The sequence below is a fragment of the Marmota flaviventris genome, chromosome 9, assembly GCF_047511675.1.
Source record: "Marmota flaviventris isolate mMarFla1 chromosome 9, mMarFla1.hap1, whole genome shotgun sequence".
Lineage (NCBI taxonomy): Eukaryota > Metazoa > Chordata > Mammalia > Rodentia > Sciuridae > Marmota > Marmota flaviventris.
This window is the reverse complement of record NC_092506.1, coordinates 19466189-19483345: the sequence shown is the minus strand read 5'-3', so window position 1 is coordinate 19483345 and position 17157 is coordinate 19466189. Positions and strand designations below refer to the sequence as shown.

Here is a 17157-nt window from a genome sequence, read left to right as displayed (position 1 = left end):
AGAAGGCACAACTTGTCCTAAGGTCTTTGTCCTTCTCTTTTTTGCCCACTGTCCCTCACCTCATTCCTTCTCACCCAAATGTTGGGCTTCCACGTTTCTTTCTTTTTATCTTTTTTTTTTTTTTTTTTTTGGTATTGGGGATTGATCCCAAGGACACTTAACCACTGAGCCACATCCCCAGTCGTCCTTTATATTTTTTTTAGACAGGGTCTCACTAAGTTGCTTAGGGCCTCACTTTGAGTTGCTAAGGTTGGCTCTGAACTCATGATTCTCCTGTCCCTGCTTCCCAAGCCACTGGGATTACAGGCATGCGCCACCCTGGCCAGCTACATTTCTTAACTGTATCATAATTTAATGGGGGAGAAAAGGCAATGAAAAAGTGGTAATAGCTGCTGGATTTCACTCATAATTATAGAAATGTAAATCAAAGTGGGCTGGGGACATAGCTCAGTTGGTAGAATGCTTGCCTTGCATGCACAACGCCCTGGGTTCAATCCTCAGCACCACAAAAAAAAAAAAAAAAAAAAAAAAAGAAGAAAGAAATACAAATCAAAGTCACAAAGAGATCCTTTTTTTTACCTAATGGGCAAGACTTTACATTCATCCCAGCAAAACAGTACTCTCAGAACTTGCTGAAGGGCTGGGGAAATAGCTCAGTTAGTAGAGTGCTTACTTCACATGCACAAAACCCTGAGTTCAATCCCTAGCATCACAAAAAAAAATGGATGGATGGATGGATTGGGAGGGTGCAGCATGGAATGAGGAGGAGCCAGGAGGCAATTTGTAGGCTGTTTCAATAGTGAAAAATGATGGCAGCTTGGACTGATATGTACAGTTGAAAGGGAGCTTATGAAGGGCTAGGATTGTGGCTCAGTGGCAGAGTACTTGTGTAGCATATGTGAGGCACTGGGTTCGATTCTTGGCACCACATATAAATAAATAAAATAAAGGCCTGTTGACAACTAAAAAAAAATATATTTAAAAAAAAGAAAGAAAGAAAAACAAGGTAGCTTATGAAGAAGACAAGTTGCAGTTGGACACAATACCTTTGTTTTATTAATTCATTTTTATGTGGTGCTGAGGATCAACCCAGTGCCTTACATGTGCTAGGCAAGTGCTCTACCACTGAGCTACAACCCCAGCCCTGGCTGGATATATATTGAGAGAAAAATTCAACTGCATTTTGGACCTTAGATTTAAGATGAAAATACCCCCTAAAAAATTGCTTTTACTTAAGCTAGCTGGAATTGGTTTCCTCTACTCTTATGCACAGAGCCTTATAAGCACACTCACCAAAACTGTGTGCAAAAATTAATATATTCTCTTGATAAAAGAATCTTAATACATTTTTGACATTTTAAGAAAATTTAGAACATACAGCATTTTATTTTTTTAAAAATATTTATTTTTTAGTTGTAGTTGGACACAATACCTTTATTTTATTTATTTATTTTTATGTGGTGCTGAGGATCAAACACAAGGCCTTTCACAGCTACCGCTGAGCCACAACCTCAGCCCCAACATACAGCTTTTTAATTTAAATCTGTAAACCAAAGAAGATCTAGAGAACATTTTTGAGTGAGGTCAGAAATAGGAGCCAAAGCCCCTTCCTTGGCCTCTCCCCACATAAGGCCACATTTTCCTGAATTTCTGGAGGAGTTGTCAAGGCAGAAACATTCTGGGGACCACCCACACTGTTTACTACTCACACAGAAGTTTCTCCTTTTGCAGAGTATCTGGTATCAAATCATTTCTTTCTCCAAAAGAGACATTCAGTAGGTAGTGAGGATTATTCTTCTGAACATGCTGATGTGTAGCTGAGTTTGGTAAACTGCCTTTCTGGGCTAAGAATAAATGGTTTAATTAAAGTTGTTAGCAGGCTGGCTCATCACCTCTAACATCAAGGTCAATACCTAAACCACCACTACTATTATTGCTGCCTATTACCTTGGGCCTTTATTTATTCCATTTTTAAAAGAGCTTTCACATTCCAATTTATGTGAATTAAGCAAGATTATCTCTATTTACCACAGAGGAAATGAGAGAGTGAGGAGACTAAAGAAGCATTATGGTATAGTGGAATGAGAAAGGACTTGGGAGGGAGAAAGAACAGTGGCTGCAAAAGTTGCCAAGAGAGCCAAATCCAAGTGAAGGCAGGTTAACATGATGGAAGCAAAGCACTGAAGCCAGAAGACACTTGCCCTGAGGGCATTATGTTCTGAATCTGGTAAACCAGAAATTCAGTTTGACAAATGAATAATCACTTAGAAAATGAAACAGTCAAGCCAGGCATGGTAGGGCACACCTGTAATCCCAGCAACTTGAAAGGCCGAGGCAGGAGGATTGCAAGTTCAAGGACAACTTAGTGAGAGCCTGTCTCAAAATTAAAAAGAGTTGGGGATGTGGCTCAGTGGTTAAGTGTCCCTGGGTTCAATCCTCAGTTAAAAAAAAAAAAAGGAGGAGGAGGAGGAGAAGAAGATAGGAGGAAGAAAGAAGAAGAAGAATTGTGGTTGTCAAGACACTTCTGAAGAATAAGTAAGTACAAGGGGCAAGGTGGGAGAACATGCCTTTCCAGATATCAGGAGTATTTTAACTTCACATAGTAATTAAGAGATGGTGGAATTGGTGGCAAGGATAGACAAATACACCAATGAAAGAGAAAGCTTAAAATAGACCTTTGTATAAAGCAAGTCTCTCACTTGATAGAGGTATCATAGAAGATCATTGGGGGAGGACTTTTCACTAGTGGACTGGAAAAACGACTTACTAGTCTATCCAAGCACAACTCTTCCAATTAATGAAACAATTCACCTCCTGAACCCAGGAAAGGTGATGTTGGATGGGAACGTATTACCTTTAAAGTAGCCATAGTATTGGAGGTGACGGTACATAAAGTCCTCATAGGGATCAGGAAGAGTCTGTGAAAGGAAAAGCCATCTAAGTCAGGAAAGCCCTTTCAAATGACACTGAATTCCTCACGGAAAGCTCACAAGCCTTGTTGCATAGGACAGTGTACTTGAGGGCCTTTGTAAACAAACCAAGTGAAATCCATGCTACTTATTCTACCTTGAGGACCAAGATCTTCAGCTGGACAAAGGTATCACCAGAATATACCTTCTGATCTAGGGTTGGATTTCTGTGGAGTTTTGCGGGGATGGGTTGGAGGGGGCGTGTACCGACCTCTTGCTTTCGCTCGGTTTCCAATGCCGGGAACATGTTACTTCTGCATGGTATGCTGAAAGCCAGTCAGTGGCATCGCATGCAGCCGCAACCCCTGCCTAATTTCCAAAAGAGCAGCTGATTACACAGGAGAAGCTAAAAACCAGAACAGGAAAAGTCAAAGCACTGTGCTTACTGCCGGGTCACACGCTCCTCCCCCTCTCCGGCTCCCACTGGGACCGACTTCAGGAACCCCAACCAACCCAGCCTCTCAAACAAGAACCAGGCGACGTTCCCACCCGAGGCCGGGCGGCGCACCTGAGCAGTCAGGGGCGACCGCATATCTTCCCGCCTCCTCTTCCGGAGGCACCGGGACCCCGGCGGGCCCCATGCTTCAGTCTCCCTGATAGGGGAGATCCTCCACCAGGACCCCCCAGGCAACTGAAAGAAACGGGGACAGGGGACGCGGCGCAGGAGTCTCGGAGCGGTTGAAAAAGTAAGGTCAGGGGTCGAGAGTGGGTCCTGAGAACGGAGCAGAGGTTCAGAGCCACCTGGTCAGGGGCCTCCTGAAAGGTCGAGGAGGGAAGCAGGACAAAGTTCGCGGCAGGAGCCTGGGTGAGGCGGAAGCCCACCGCTCGCAAGGCAAGAAGCTCGGCAGTCCCAGCAACCGGGTTCACCTGCCACCGCTTTCTGCGCGGGCGCGCGTAGCTTAGCAACCGCCAGCGGCAACCGGAAGGACTGAGTGCCGGCATTTCCGGAAGCTAGGCCCCGCCCGAAAGCGCCCGCGGGAAACCCGAGAAGGTGGGCCGCTGGCAAGGCAGACACCAGAGACATTCATTCTTCCTCTCTCCTACTTTACACCTTGTAAGGAAAATGGAGTCGATCAGCCTCGCTCACCCGGATAACTAGGAAGAAATGGTTGAGATGCCTCCTGTAAGGCAGGAAAACGGCGCATGCGCATTCTTATACAAGCGCAGGGTGGCTTGTTTGACCCGCCGCCGGCTTTGTTGTAATTCTGTCTGTAAACTGAACAGGGCTTTCCTCTCAGTGGATTGCCCACCCATCGAATAAAGGCATGTCAGATCTCCCTGTGGCTCGGCCTTTGGACTTCGGCGTACGCACATCTTCAGTCAGCCTGCCTGGGGTTGAGCGGTTGCACTACAGTTGAGCCTAGTTGGCAGGACTAGCAGCAGCCGGGTATGGAACCCGCTCCACCTATGGAGGAAGGTGTAGATGGGTGGCCAGCCACGAGCATGTGGTATTCTGTGGCCGAAGCTCCTTGTGGTAAAGATTTTCTCAGAGCAAAGAAAAAGATAACATGGAGCTGTTAGGTAGTAACTAGTAGTGAGCGGTGGAATGCAGGCAAGGTCGCAAGTGTTCTTTAAATCACTTTAGGGTCTTTAAACAACTTACAAAGTGCCGGGGTCCAGCCCCATCAGGGCAGGGATCCAGGGGTTCTGAAGAATGAGTGGCATCGGCCAAAGAAGAGATAGGACAATAGGTTGCAAGTTAGGAGCAGCCTCCAGAAGGATCTGCTGCCCTTAGAGGGGCCTTTATTTTTATATCTTTTGCAGGTATTTTTTCAGGTAGTTAATGGATAGCCTCAAAGCCCGAAACTTCTTTGATTTACATAATTTTCAAGAGTTACAATCTTTTATGGCACATATTGATTACCTAAGATATTGAGTACATTGTTTAAAATATTTTTCTATAACCTTTGCCAATCATAATTAAGCTTTTACATTTTCACCTCAACCACTAGGTGCTAGGCTATGCAACTAGACTACATGTCTCCTGATCTATTATTAACTTTTAACTTTAAAGCATACCTATATTTTTTTTCATTAACCTTTAACTTTAAAGCATATCTATGATTATTGGTAAGCTTTCTTCTAATCTAAAGTCCCAGTAAAACACACTTAAAATAGTGAAAGTCTATTACTTAAAAGCCTACTACTCTGAAGTGCCGCTAAAATATATCTCTTAATTTTACATTATTCTATTTTTACTTTCCAAGGTAATTTCCTTTTTTCATATCATCTATTTAACTGCTTTCTTAAAGAGTTACTTTGATCCTTTGTCAAAGTACACCAATTCTTCTGTCTTTGTAATCTTTAACTAAAGGGCAGGCTCTGCACCTCAACCTATTTGCCATTAATTTTAACTATGTGTTTCCCATTCGCATCATGAATTCCTGGGTAAGGCAAAGGAGGGTCTGTTGGTGGGGAAAATGTGTGTTGCACAGGTTGTGGCTTTAGAACAGGGAGATTAGTGTAAGTTGTTAAGCTTTTCTCAGGAACCTCGATTTGCAATCAGTTCCCTGTGAATTTCTTGAGGAATAACACTATTGTTTGTATCCTGAGAGATATTGAAACACACCTGAGGCATGTCTTAATTGTATCCTAGTCTCATTCTGGGAATTTTCCTGCAATCTCAGGCAGTATATACTTTTATTATTGATTGACATATGCCCTATTATCCATATCATGAGTCTCATAAACAAAACACTTAACATTCCCCATGGTTCAGGTTTCCAGATGGTGCGGCCCTGCTGCAGCATCCCCCATGCTGTGACCCTGTCAGACAGTGGGTGCAGGAAAGCAAAGGGTGGTAGTTAATTTGTATAAAATAAACAGAAGCAAGGGAGCTAGTTGGAAATCATGTCAAGAGAAAAGAATTGATGGGAGTAACTCTTGGGGTGTTTTGTTTTGGTGCCAGGATTGAACTCCTGTGCCACCACTCCCGGCTGATGGGACTAACTCTTGACAGGGTCCATTGATGTTGATGTAAAACTAGGAATTATAGCTATAAGTGTCTCAAATTGTCTGGGAAGGAAGATTCCTTCAGTGCAGGCTCATGAAGGTAATGTCTGACCAGCTATTGACCCCAGCACCCACAGTAACATGGCCCCCCTAACTAGCATGGCCACCATGACAGTTCCAGAGAGGACCAACTAAGGCCCCCAAACTCCACTGTCCAACATGATAGAGGAGTTGAACACCCGATTGACAAAGAATACACAAGGTGGTTCCCAGTTCTGGTAAACATGAACCAGTGATAAATGGAGATGGCATTGTCTCCTTTGTCATTCTCTGGAGATGGCCCATTCTCTCTCTTGCCGGTGCCTTCTGCTTAAGTCTCACTTTGCTTTTACTTTACTTTCACCTATAATAAAGTTCTCTTGCATGACTTTTGGTGTCTGACTTGAAATTTTCTTTTCATCAGAACACAAGAACTGATGTCTGGAGTTTCAGCTCCCTGATTTCCTGTGTCAGAACTATCAGATTCAATGTGAGCCTTCCTGGACTCAGTTATAACATTGTTGCTACTCTGTAGTATAGAAATAGAATGCCCAAGTAGGAATGTATATTACCTTATATGGGAGACAAAGAACTAGTATGTAAAGGAAAACTAACAAGACTAAGACTATGCCCTCCTGCACTAAAGGTTCAGCCTTTGAATAAGGATCTGCTGAGCCAGTGCTGACACAAGTGCTGTTTCCTGCTGATAGACCTGGTCTCTGAGTAGCCTACAACATCCTGGCTACCTGGGCCCCTCCACAGGAATGGGCAGAGGTTGATGGTACCCCCGTAGGGTTGAAAAAGGTCTTACACCAGGTGGGAGAGAGCATGGGAAAATGTAATGTGTTTGACTGCTGGGCCCATTGGATGGTTGTTCCTTACAGTCTATGGGAGGTTACCAAGAAGATGCAAGACTTACAGGATAAAAAAGAAACCATGGAATCTATAATGCAATCAATAGAAGAGAACCTCTGTACCTTGGAAAAATAACCCTCAGCCTTCCCCATAGTGTTGGTGGAGCTAAAGGAGTAAGAAGAGGGGGATCCAACCATTGGTAATGCAGAAAACAAAACAATAACAGCAGGTGGCTTCGGGTTAACAGCCAGAAGAGCTGGCCCAGGTAACCAAGTTCACCATGTACCAACCATTTATTCAAGCAGAGTTGGCAGACTTGGGAAAGCAATTTAGACAGACGCCAGGAAAACCCTTGGCCACTTGGTTATTAATGCCTCTGGGATTTAGGAGGGGATAGTATTATGTTTAGTGCCTTGGAAATGGAGAAATTACCATCCATAATTACTCACGCCTCCTTGCAGCAGAGATTACATAAGTCAATGCCACAGGGGTGAACAAGGATACCACTCTTTATTTGATTGGGTAATGACTGCTATCTTCACTGTTTGGTCAAATGTGGGGGATGTCCCAGAGACCATAAGTAAATGGTAATCATGTGCATACCTGGTCCAGGCACTGCGAGTGTTGGGGATGAGATGGGCCATGTTTAACTTGAATACTCATGGGCCAAATGATGAACAGTTTATAGCTGGCATGAGGACCTTATATCACAGAATGCCCCATTGTCATCTTTTGGGACCTTATGTCCATCTTAATTCCTTATGTGGGTCACCTATTAATGAGGAAACCATTATTGTGGTCATCCTGGGGAAAGTGAAGGATTGATGCCAACAAAAGGGGGTCCAAACCACTGCTAAGACTACCCCTTCAGTACCTCTTCTGATGAGAAAAAGACCCATTAAGGTAACAAGAGCCCATTTAAAAAAAAAAAAAATGTTGAGCTGGGGCTGTGACTCAGCAGTAGGTAGCACACTTGCCTGGCATGTGTGAAGCACTGGTTCGATTCTCAACACCACATATAAATTTAAAAAATAAATGTCTGGACTGGGAATGTGGCTCAAGTGGTAGCGCGCTTACCTAGCATGCGTGAGGCACTGGGTTCGATTCTCAGCACCACATAAAAACAAAATAAAGATGTTGTGTCCACCTAAAACTAAAAAAAAATATATATATATTAAGAAAGAAAAAAATGTCTATCAACAACTAAAAAGTAAATTTAAAAAAAAAAAGGAACAAGAACCCAAATGTGGATAGAACTTTTGGAAGCAGGAAGTCAATAGAGACAAAATAGATGGCAAGCCAAATACATATTTGCTACAATTATGAAAATAGTTGAATAGGGACCAGCAGTTCCTCCATGTAAAGAAGCAAAATCCAAAGGTGGACCTGGAGCTGAATGCAGTGGCAAATGCTTATAATCCCAGCGGCTTGGAAAGCTGAGACAAAAAAATCGTGAGTTCAAAGCCAGCCTCAGCAATGGTGAGGCACTAAGCAACTCAGTGAGACCCTGTCTCTAAATAAAATACAAAATAGGGCTGGGGATGTGGCTTAGGGGTCAAATGCCCCTGAGTTCAATCCCCAGTACAAAAAAAAAATGCACCTACAGAGGCATGTCCCCTACATCTAGAGGATTATCTAGTCTCCCAAGGTTTTTTGGAGGAAGGGGACTATACCTTCTTCAAGTTTAAATAGGGGGGGGGTAACATACCCATTGGCCCCACATGGAACTGGTTATCCACTGGTCCCCCACTAATGTACAAGTATTATTAGTTCTGGTAGATACCCGGGCCAAATATACTCTGTTGTGCGGTAACCTGGGTAAGTTCCAGGGGCTGATTACATATATAGAATGGATGCAGAGGCCATAGTATAAAAGAGCAAGCCATTGGCTGCTTGCCCCCACATGAACATCCAGTCTATGTATCTCCAATCATGAGCACATTTTATGTGTGGACATCCTCCAGACAACAGCAAGAGAGTTTCACCTATGTATCTGTGCCATAAAGACAATGGTGAGGGGACATGTGAAGCAGCCCCCAATGGTGCTGCTGCCGCCACAAGCCTCACCAATTCCAAGCAACATAAACTGCCTGAAGGACATGAAGAGAGAATCACATATGCTGGGAATAATGTGACCTGCCTGTCGTCCCTTCAACTCCCTGGTATGACCAGTGAAGAAAAAAGATGGATCCTAGAGAATGACTGTAGACTCAATATTATGTCCTCCAATACATGCTGCTGTCCCTTTGGTGGCTGACTGTGGCTTCTGTCCCGGTGGCTTAAGCACTCAGACTTTTTTGCCCACCCAGGGACGCCAATTGCCAGGTTTTGTTCGAGACTAAAACACTCAGAGGTCACTCCTGGGGAACTGGGCTACGTGAAATAACCACACAAGAGACAGAAATACCTTTTTCTTGGGGTTGCTGTGATGGCTCCTCTGACCTTAAGGGTCCGCAGAAAGAGAGAGAGCGAGAGAGCCCGCAAATGCTGACGACCCCTTTTATTGAGGAGAAGCCATTCAAATGAGGCAAGGGGTCAGGTTTCAGGGGGTTGAGTCTAGCTTCATGATGTCTGCTGTCAGCAGGTTGACTGACATCTAGGAAGGCCACACCCAAGGGCACAGTAAAATAAGGGGACACACACAAAAGGCACTTCCATGGAACATTCTATCCCAAACAGGGCAAGACGTAATATTACAAAGGAACAGGTGAGCATAGCTCCACCCATGGGGCTATAGGAAGGCACATGCCCATGTCCCTTGAACCCAAAGGGCGGGGCAGTCTAGCGGCATGGCTGCTGCCTGACTGCCTCAGTCACCCAGTCAGGGAGTGACTTAGTCACGTGCAAGGTTGGTCTCCCACAGCTGACTTGATGGATTGACTAATGACTTTTGTAGCTGATTTGGCGAATGCCTTCTTTTCCATAGATTTTTTTTTGTTCTTTTCCATAGATTCATAGATATTCCTGCTGATAGCGAAGTCTAATTTGCTTCTGTTAGACCAGGACTCAAGAAAAGACCACTGACTCCAATTAAAATCAAATTAAAGCAAGCTTATTATTTCGACCGGCCGGGCTGCCTCTCCCTCCCAAAACCTCGGGAACAAGACAGCAGCCACAGCTTTCCTGTAGCCTAGCTTTATAGCCCAGAAAGTTACACAAAGTGGGGTTACAGATAACAATACTCTGAGGAGCATAACACTAATGGTAGTTTACATTTTTGTTGGCCCCAACATCAGAATTTATGAAGGTCATTAGAGCCTCAAAAAGGGTTGTTATCTGGCCAGGGAAGGCCAAGATTTGTGAGGCGTCACTAAAGTTTCAGAGAAGGCTGTTATCTGGTCAGAGAGCCAGGCATGGGTGAGTTCAAGGCAAGGGCAGGCATTCCAAGCAGGTTCAGAATTTATAGTAATTTATAGTAAAGCCAAAATTATTTTTTCATGGCTTTGTGGTGAGATGGCTCCCAATTTTAAGAAAAGATCAGGTTGGGTCTATCACTTCCCCTTGGGATGGGCAACAATGAACATTTACCATGCTGCCTCAGGGTTATTGCATTGTCCAGCTGTATCATAGCCTAGTAGCCTCTGATGTGGCCTGGTGGCCAAAACCATCCACTGTATGTCTATTTCACATTGTTGATGATATTTTGTTAACCAGTGATTCTCTTGCAGATTTAGAGATACTGTGCTGAAATTGCTAGCACAACCTTAAAATTCAGATATCCCATGTCTCCTTCCAATGATATTATATTGAGAAGTACTTTTCCCATGTCTCCTTCCAATGATATTATATTGAGAAGTACTTTTGTACTGTCCCTCTGGTCAATTATGAATGCCCTCTTACTAACACATATTGAATCTGAGAAGCTCATAAAAGCACTTCTTTTTTGGTACCAGGGATTGAACCCAGGGGCACATTAATCACTGAGCCACATCCCCAGAATTTTTTGTATTTTATTTAGAGACAGAGTCTTGCTGTGTTGCTCAGGGCCTCGCTAAATTGCTGAGGTTGGCTTTGAACTCATTATCCTCCTGCCTAAGCCTCCTGAGCTGTGCCACCCTGTCTGGCGTATGAAAGCTCTTCTAAAGGTGTGGTACCACCAGACAGCTCAGCCATTGCTGCCTACAATATTGTCCATGGACTCAAAATTGGCCTGTATTTTGCCAGAAGGACAATTGCCTTTTTTAGTACCTGTAACTGCCTTGCCTTTTTGCTCTTAGGTACATATGGGCCAATATGCTGACTCACTGCCATGGCAAATCAGTCCAGCAACAACCTCTAACTGGATTTGGTTGCAAACATGGAACACAACTGACCCTCAGTGGAATCATATAAAGGGCCATATTAAAAAAATTTGTTTTCTAGTTGTAGATGGACACAGTCTGTTTTATTTTTGTGTGGTGCTGAGGATCGAACCCACTGGTTCAAATGCTAGGCAAGTGCTCTACCACTGAGCCTCATTTTTGAAGAGTGTAACAGTAGGTCAATCTTTCATGACACATTATTCAATACGGGATGGCTTTAGATGGCTCCCTACCGAAGCTGTAGAGCTTAACCAAGAAGCACCCTATATGTTGAAAATAGAGGGCCAAAAGAACTCTGGGGTGGACCCTGCAAGCCTAATGCACTATAATAGTTAAAGGTTCTAACATGAAACGGTATTCGTGCCTAACTTGTCCCTCAGGATATTTATGGATATGTGGACAACATGGATGTTCATATTTACCTACCAAATAGACTGGCCAAAGCACTTGGGGAAGGTCATACCTCCCTCCCAGCAAAGGTTGAAAAGACCTTATTTGAGTGGTGATCCAGCTGGGACACTTTCAAGAAATGGCATCATATGAAATGTACTCCATGGTAGAGTAACCTCATTTTCACCCTAAGGGGCCACCATTGTTAATGAGAGAGATTACAGTACTGGCACTGCATACAGAAAGTCCCAGGAGAGAGAGCCTTCAATGCCATCCACAAGTCCCTTAGCTTCTTTTTAAAGGAAGAAGTGTACCAAATGAGTGAGGAAAGTAGTGTTGAAAAATCAGATGGCTTTTGATACACTGCTTCCCAAGGTGAAGTATGTCCTCTTGTAGACAGTGAATTTTGACTATATATACCACATGAGTGCCATAATGTAAGCAGGCACTGCAAACCCTAGCCCTTGAACTCAGCAAATTGAATATCTAACAATGGATCTCCTTCAAGAACCGTGGGCTTCCCTGGCTGCCCCATGGAGATGGGTCTAATCTTTGCAAGGAACAACTTGTGTTATTAGTAACTTGCTGTTGACTTAAATTGCTGCTGTGGGTTAAGGGAGCAGTGCTCTGCCCTCCTTGCCAAGGGACCTTCACAGAAGACACCTGTGGAACCCTGAAGGGGTGAAATGTTAAGGTTCCCTCACCTGGGTATCTAGGAAGCAATGATTAAGATGTCTTATGCAAGTCAGAAACAGCACTTGTGCACTCTTATTGACCCACTGCAGGCTTTGTTGCAATTGTAATAAGCTGAATGGGACTTTCTGCTGCAGATTGTTCACCCATAGAATAAGGGCAAGACAGATCTCCTATGGATCCACATATCTTCTTCAGGATGCCTAGGACTGAACAGTTGCACTACACAGCCTCAACCTGGGGACTGAAACTGGATTTATGAGTGCAGTAGTAATAGTCCTCAAAGTCTTTCTATGCTTTGCTGGTAGTTTAGGAAACTTAATTCATTGCTCTAGGGAACCTATTTACCCTGTCGTTTCATTTTGTATTCTCTCCACTATCTAGCCAGAAATGAAAAATTATCTTCTACATTGAAAACCAAAGAGAGTTAGAAAACTCAAACCATACCCAACTTGGCAAATTTAAAATTTTAAATGCTGCAATTTGTAGGATGTGAGGAAGGCACTGGTGCTCTGCAATTCCTTGAAGTTTGAAAAACTGTTAGGCAGTTAAGACAAAAGTTTTAACAGCTAGTTGATAGCCTTTATTTGCAGAAATTTACTCTATGCAAATAAAATAGAAATTTACTCTATGCAAATAAAACAAATTTATATACAAAAATGCACCCCAACATTAGCATAATGGTAAATTAATCCAACACACTATCACACATGACTGGGTAAAAATTTTAATTATATGCATAGTAATATACTGGAATAAACTTCAAACTACTATTCTTTGGTTAACTTTATAGGAATATAACCATAAGTATATATTATATACTTTTGTAATCAGGTATTATTTAATGTAAAAAAGCAATAAAGCACCTTTTTCATTTTGGTCAAAACTTCATCCACATTACATTGTTTCCAGGACTGAGGCCTCACAGCACTATTGGGTGTCAGAGGCCTTTGTCTAACCCTGTCCCCCATCCTCAAGATCCTGCTACTTTTTCCTGAAAGTCATTCAACATTTTTACATGCCTTGCACCATATCTGATTCTGATTAGGAAAAAACACTTAGGAACTGATGTAAAATTAAATTCTGGTTACATAATTATGGAATGAAAGGCTTAGAAGAGCAAAAGATAACCAATCACAAGTATAAAAAGAGCTTTATTAGTGCATATATACAAATTTACAAGGTCAGAAACTGGAGAAATACAAACAGCTTTAAAACACAATTTGCCTTTTCTTCAGTTTAAAGTGACTTTACCTGATTGTGACACAATAGAAAATACAGAACAGTAAACTGCTTTTTAAATACTGGAATTTTATGGAGAATACATTCACACATAGAAGGGAGGTGGATTTTGGAACACGGTAAGACCATGGAGACGCATTAACACAAAGTGGCTTTGTGAAACTTACTGCCACATACTTCGGGGGAAATTTCTGAAAATCAAGGATATGAACACCGGCTGCTACTGCTGCCTGCATTAAAATTTAAATATGCCACCTAGAGTGTAAGATGACTATCAATTCTAGGATTATTGAGAAAGGGCTACTCTTTATATAAAGAGTGTGGCCACCAGCACAAGGTATATCACTCTACAGATCTCAACACTTCAGGGGTGGCAGCCTGGAGGAAGAGTTCAGAAAGAGCTCCTGATGATTGCAGTCAAGCAAGGTAGAACACAGAGCTTCCTTCTTAATTGCACTTGTTCTTGAGTAGAAATCAGAGAATGTGCCACATTAGGAATGAAAGAAGCCTCTATTAGGCAGGATAATCCTTCACTTTATCAGCAAGCCCTCTACAGGAGCCATACTCATGAGCCACATGTTCTTCAAGATTGATCGACTGATACCTAACATGCTAAATTTGCCAGTGTGAGAATAAAGGTAGTCAGGTCAAAGCAATTCCAATTGCCTCACCCTTCAGCAAAACAGAAAAATTACATTTCACAAATGGACAACTTTGTACATGTATGCTCTTGCCCAGGAAATGCATATGCTCACCCCCATTACATTTATAGTTTATTTGACAATAGTAAAACTGGCTAAGACTCTGAACTGAACACAAAACAATTAAAAATTTTTTTTCAACTATGTGTTTGGAGCCATTTTCCTTCTCTTTAGTCTTGCTCTCCAATCCTCAGGAAGGGCTTCAAAATTAGCATTTCTCTCTGCCATGCCACTGTGAAAACAACACACATATTACTTCACTGGAAAGAAAAAGAACAAAACTGTTCAAACAAAACAAAAACATCTAATTTAAACTAAAAACCTGAACATCAGGAAGTTTAGAGTTTCTCAGCCAGACAGTACATTCTCCTTTGAGGTCTATGATTTCAAGAATATGACCGTCCTAAGATAAGACCAACACCATTACTCCCACAACCCATGTGCCCAACTAAAAAATTTTTTTTGTTTGTTTTTACCTAACCAGCTGCTGCTGTTTCCACTCTTCAATTCGCTTCTGTGCAGTTGATTCCCGATCCTCTTCACTGGAACTTGAGTTCTCTTCTTCATCTAATTCACGCTGGATACTCTGCCACTTCTTTACTAAAGACGGCATTTTGGTTTTACTTTTCTTTGCCTGTAATAAATGTTAAAGATCAAAAGGAATATAATCCATAAAATAAGGAAATAGGACCTCTATAAGGAGATCAAGATCTTTCCCTGATTCTAATGAATAAGTGGACTTCATAGCATAGGTATGATATATTTTTTTGGTATTGGGGATTGAAGTCAGGGGCACTCAACCACTGAGCCACATCCCTTGCCCTTTTTATATTTTATTTAGAGACAAGGTCTCACTGTGTTGCTTAGGGCCTCACCATTGCCGAGCCTGGCTTTGAACCCACAATCCTCCTGTCTTAGCCATCCAAGTTGCTGGAATAACAGGCATGAACCATTGTGCCCAGCAGGGTATGATATTTTATTAAAGCACGGCAGAAATGTTTCCCTTACCATTCCTATTCTATATCCTGGCCCCCTCCAGAGGTGGGGAAAGAACCCAGGGCCCCATGCTAATAAGTGCTCTCTTGTGAGATGCTATGGGTGCATGCCTGCAATCCAGCAACTTGGAAAGCTGAGGCCTTAGGCAACTTTGCAAAAACTTGTCTCAAAAAATAAAAAGGGCTAGGAATGTAGCTGAGTGGTAATGCACTCATGGATTCAGTCCCCAGTATATATATATATATATATATATATATATATATGTGTGTGTGTGTGTGTGTGTGTGTGTATAAAGTGCTCTACCATTGAGCTACACCCCCAGTCTCTTTAATAGGTATCAACTGGTTTTGTTGTTCTTTTCAGAAAAGCTGGATCTTTATTTTTCAGCTCTATTGTTTATCACTTAAAATGAACACTGAGGAAACAAGAACAACAATTTTGAATTTTACAGAATTGGAAGGTTAAAGTCAGGGAAACACAGCTCAATGAGTACTTGCCTCTTGCCTAGTATATTCAAGGCGCTGGGTGGGACCCCCAGCTTGGTGGTTGGGGGAAGCTATGACATAAAAGTATTAATGATAAATTACTTCCGAAATATGGTATTATATTTTTTTCTTTTGGCTTACCTTCATTTACTAAAAATTTTCATAATAAAACACGTACTTGGCAAAGTAGAAATAAATATTCAAAATGGCCCGTTCTTTCATTATTATTTTGTGGTATTGGGAATTGATGCACAAGGACCTGGGTTCAATCCCCAGCACCACCAAAAAAAAAAAAAAAAAAAAAAAGGAGAGAGAGAGAATTAAACCCAAGGTCTCACACATGCTAGGCAAGTGCTCCATCACTGAGTCATATTCTCAAGCCGCTGGCTTGCTCTTTTATTACATTCAGGCTTATGATCATTGTCACACCAGCACAGAAGCCACTGCCTTCTGAGAGCAGCACCTTCCAAAGATCACATCTTACACTGCTTATTTTTCTTGATGGTTTAATTTAAAATATCTACTAGGTTTTATTTATTTATTTATAAATCGATTACATGAATAAAGTCTCCACAAATGTGAAAGAATAAGCTTAATATTTTCAGTCTTTTTATATTTATGTGGTTTTCTGCTCCATACCCTACTTTTTTCGGGGGGCCTGAAACGGGGGAACCAAGGATTGAACTTAGGGGTACTTGGTCACTGAGCCACATCCCTGGCCCTATTTTGTATTTTATTTAGAAACAGGGTCTCACTGAGTTGCTTATGCCTCAATTTTGCTGAGGCTGGCTTTGAACTCGTGACCCTTCTGTCTCAGCCTCCTGAGCCACTGGGATTACAGGCGTGAGCCACCACGCCTGGCCTTCACATCCTGCTTTGACTGTCATTGATAGTTCCTATTTTCTGGGAAAAGGAGTGCACATCTATTGTGCTCAGCCTTAAGCTCCCTCTATATACATTCTCACATTCCATTCTGTCACTTCATCTGTGGCACAAACCATCCTACTACAAACATCCTTCCAACAAGCTCAAACACGGTTCATTCTGGGAAAGCATGAAGCTAACCAAATAAAAAGTAAGATGGATTAATAATGATCCCAAGAAGCTCATGGGATTAAAATCTCTCAACCTCTGCAAACTAATTTAAAAACCACAGACCTAAGTATAATCCTGGTGTTTCACTTTGAATTCTATAGAATTCAACAAATTTCTAGTATATCTGATTTCATCTGTCATGGGAAAATAAATTTTAGAAGTCATGTATGCCCTATTAAACTTGAAACTTTGGGTCCAAAGAGTTGCAGTGGCTATTTGAGTACACTTTAAATAGGAGAACATGGCAGTCAGAAAAACAAAGAGTAAATGGTCAGAACTCCTTTGTTCTACTTTATTTTTTCTTTTGTGGTACTAGAGACTGAAGTAGGGCCTCACACATGGTAGGCAAGTGCTCTACAACTAAGCTACATTGCTGGCCCTTTTTGAGAAAGGGTCTAAGTTGCCCAGACTGGCCTCAAACTTGCAATCCCCCTCCTGC

The 17157-nt window shown here is 42.2% G+C and overlaps 2 protein-coding genes across 8 annotated transcripts in view; both read right to left on the bottom strand.

The window, feature by feature from the left end:
- Positions 1-4013, bottom strand: part of Agbl2 (AGBL carboxypeptidase 2) — a 54253-nt gene extending 50240 nt beyond the window's left edge. For 5 of the 6 annotated variants that reach the window (XM_071616167.1, XM_071616168.1, XM_071616172.1 and 2 more), the window contains exons 1-4: positions 3478-4013; positions 3181-3278; positions 2855-2918; positions 1710-1844 (exon numbers count right to left, since the gene is read on the bottom strand). In XM_071616167.1, coding sequence (XP_071472268.1) covers positions 1710-1844; positions 2855-2918; positions 3181-3216 — 235 coding nt within the window. In that variant the 5' untranslated portion in view covers positions 3217-3278; positions 3478-4013. The remainder of the gene's footprint in view (positions 1-1709; positions 1845-2854; positions 2919-3180; positions 3279-3477) is intronic. The other variant, XM_071616170.1, reaches the window with a different exon arrangement.
- A 9320-nt stretch (positions 4014-13333) lies between these two features.
- Positions 13334-17157, bottom strand: part of Fnbp4 (formin binding protein 4) — a 41063-nt gene continuing 37239 nt past the window's right edge. For both annotated transcript variants that reach the window (XM_027936467.2, XM_071616166.1), the window contains exons 16-17: positions 14619-14776; positions 13334-14374 (exon numbers count right to left, since the gene is read on the bottom strand). In XM_027936467.2, coding sequence (XP_027792268.2) covers positions 14284-14374; positions 14619-14776 — 249 coding nt within the window. In that variant the 3' untranslated portion in view covers positions 13334-14283. The remainder of the gene's footprint in view (positions 14375-14618; positions 14777-17157) is intronic.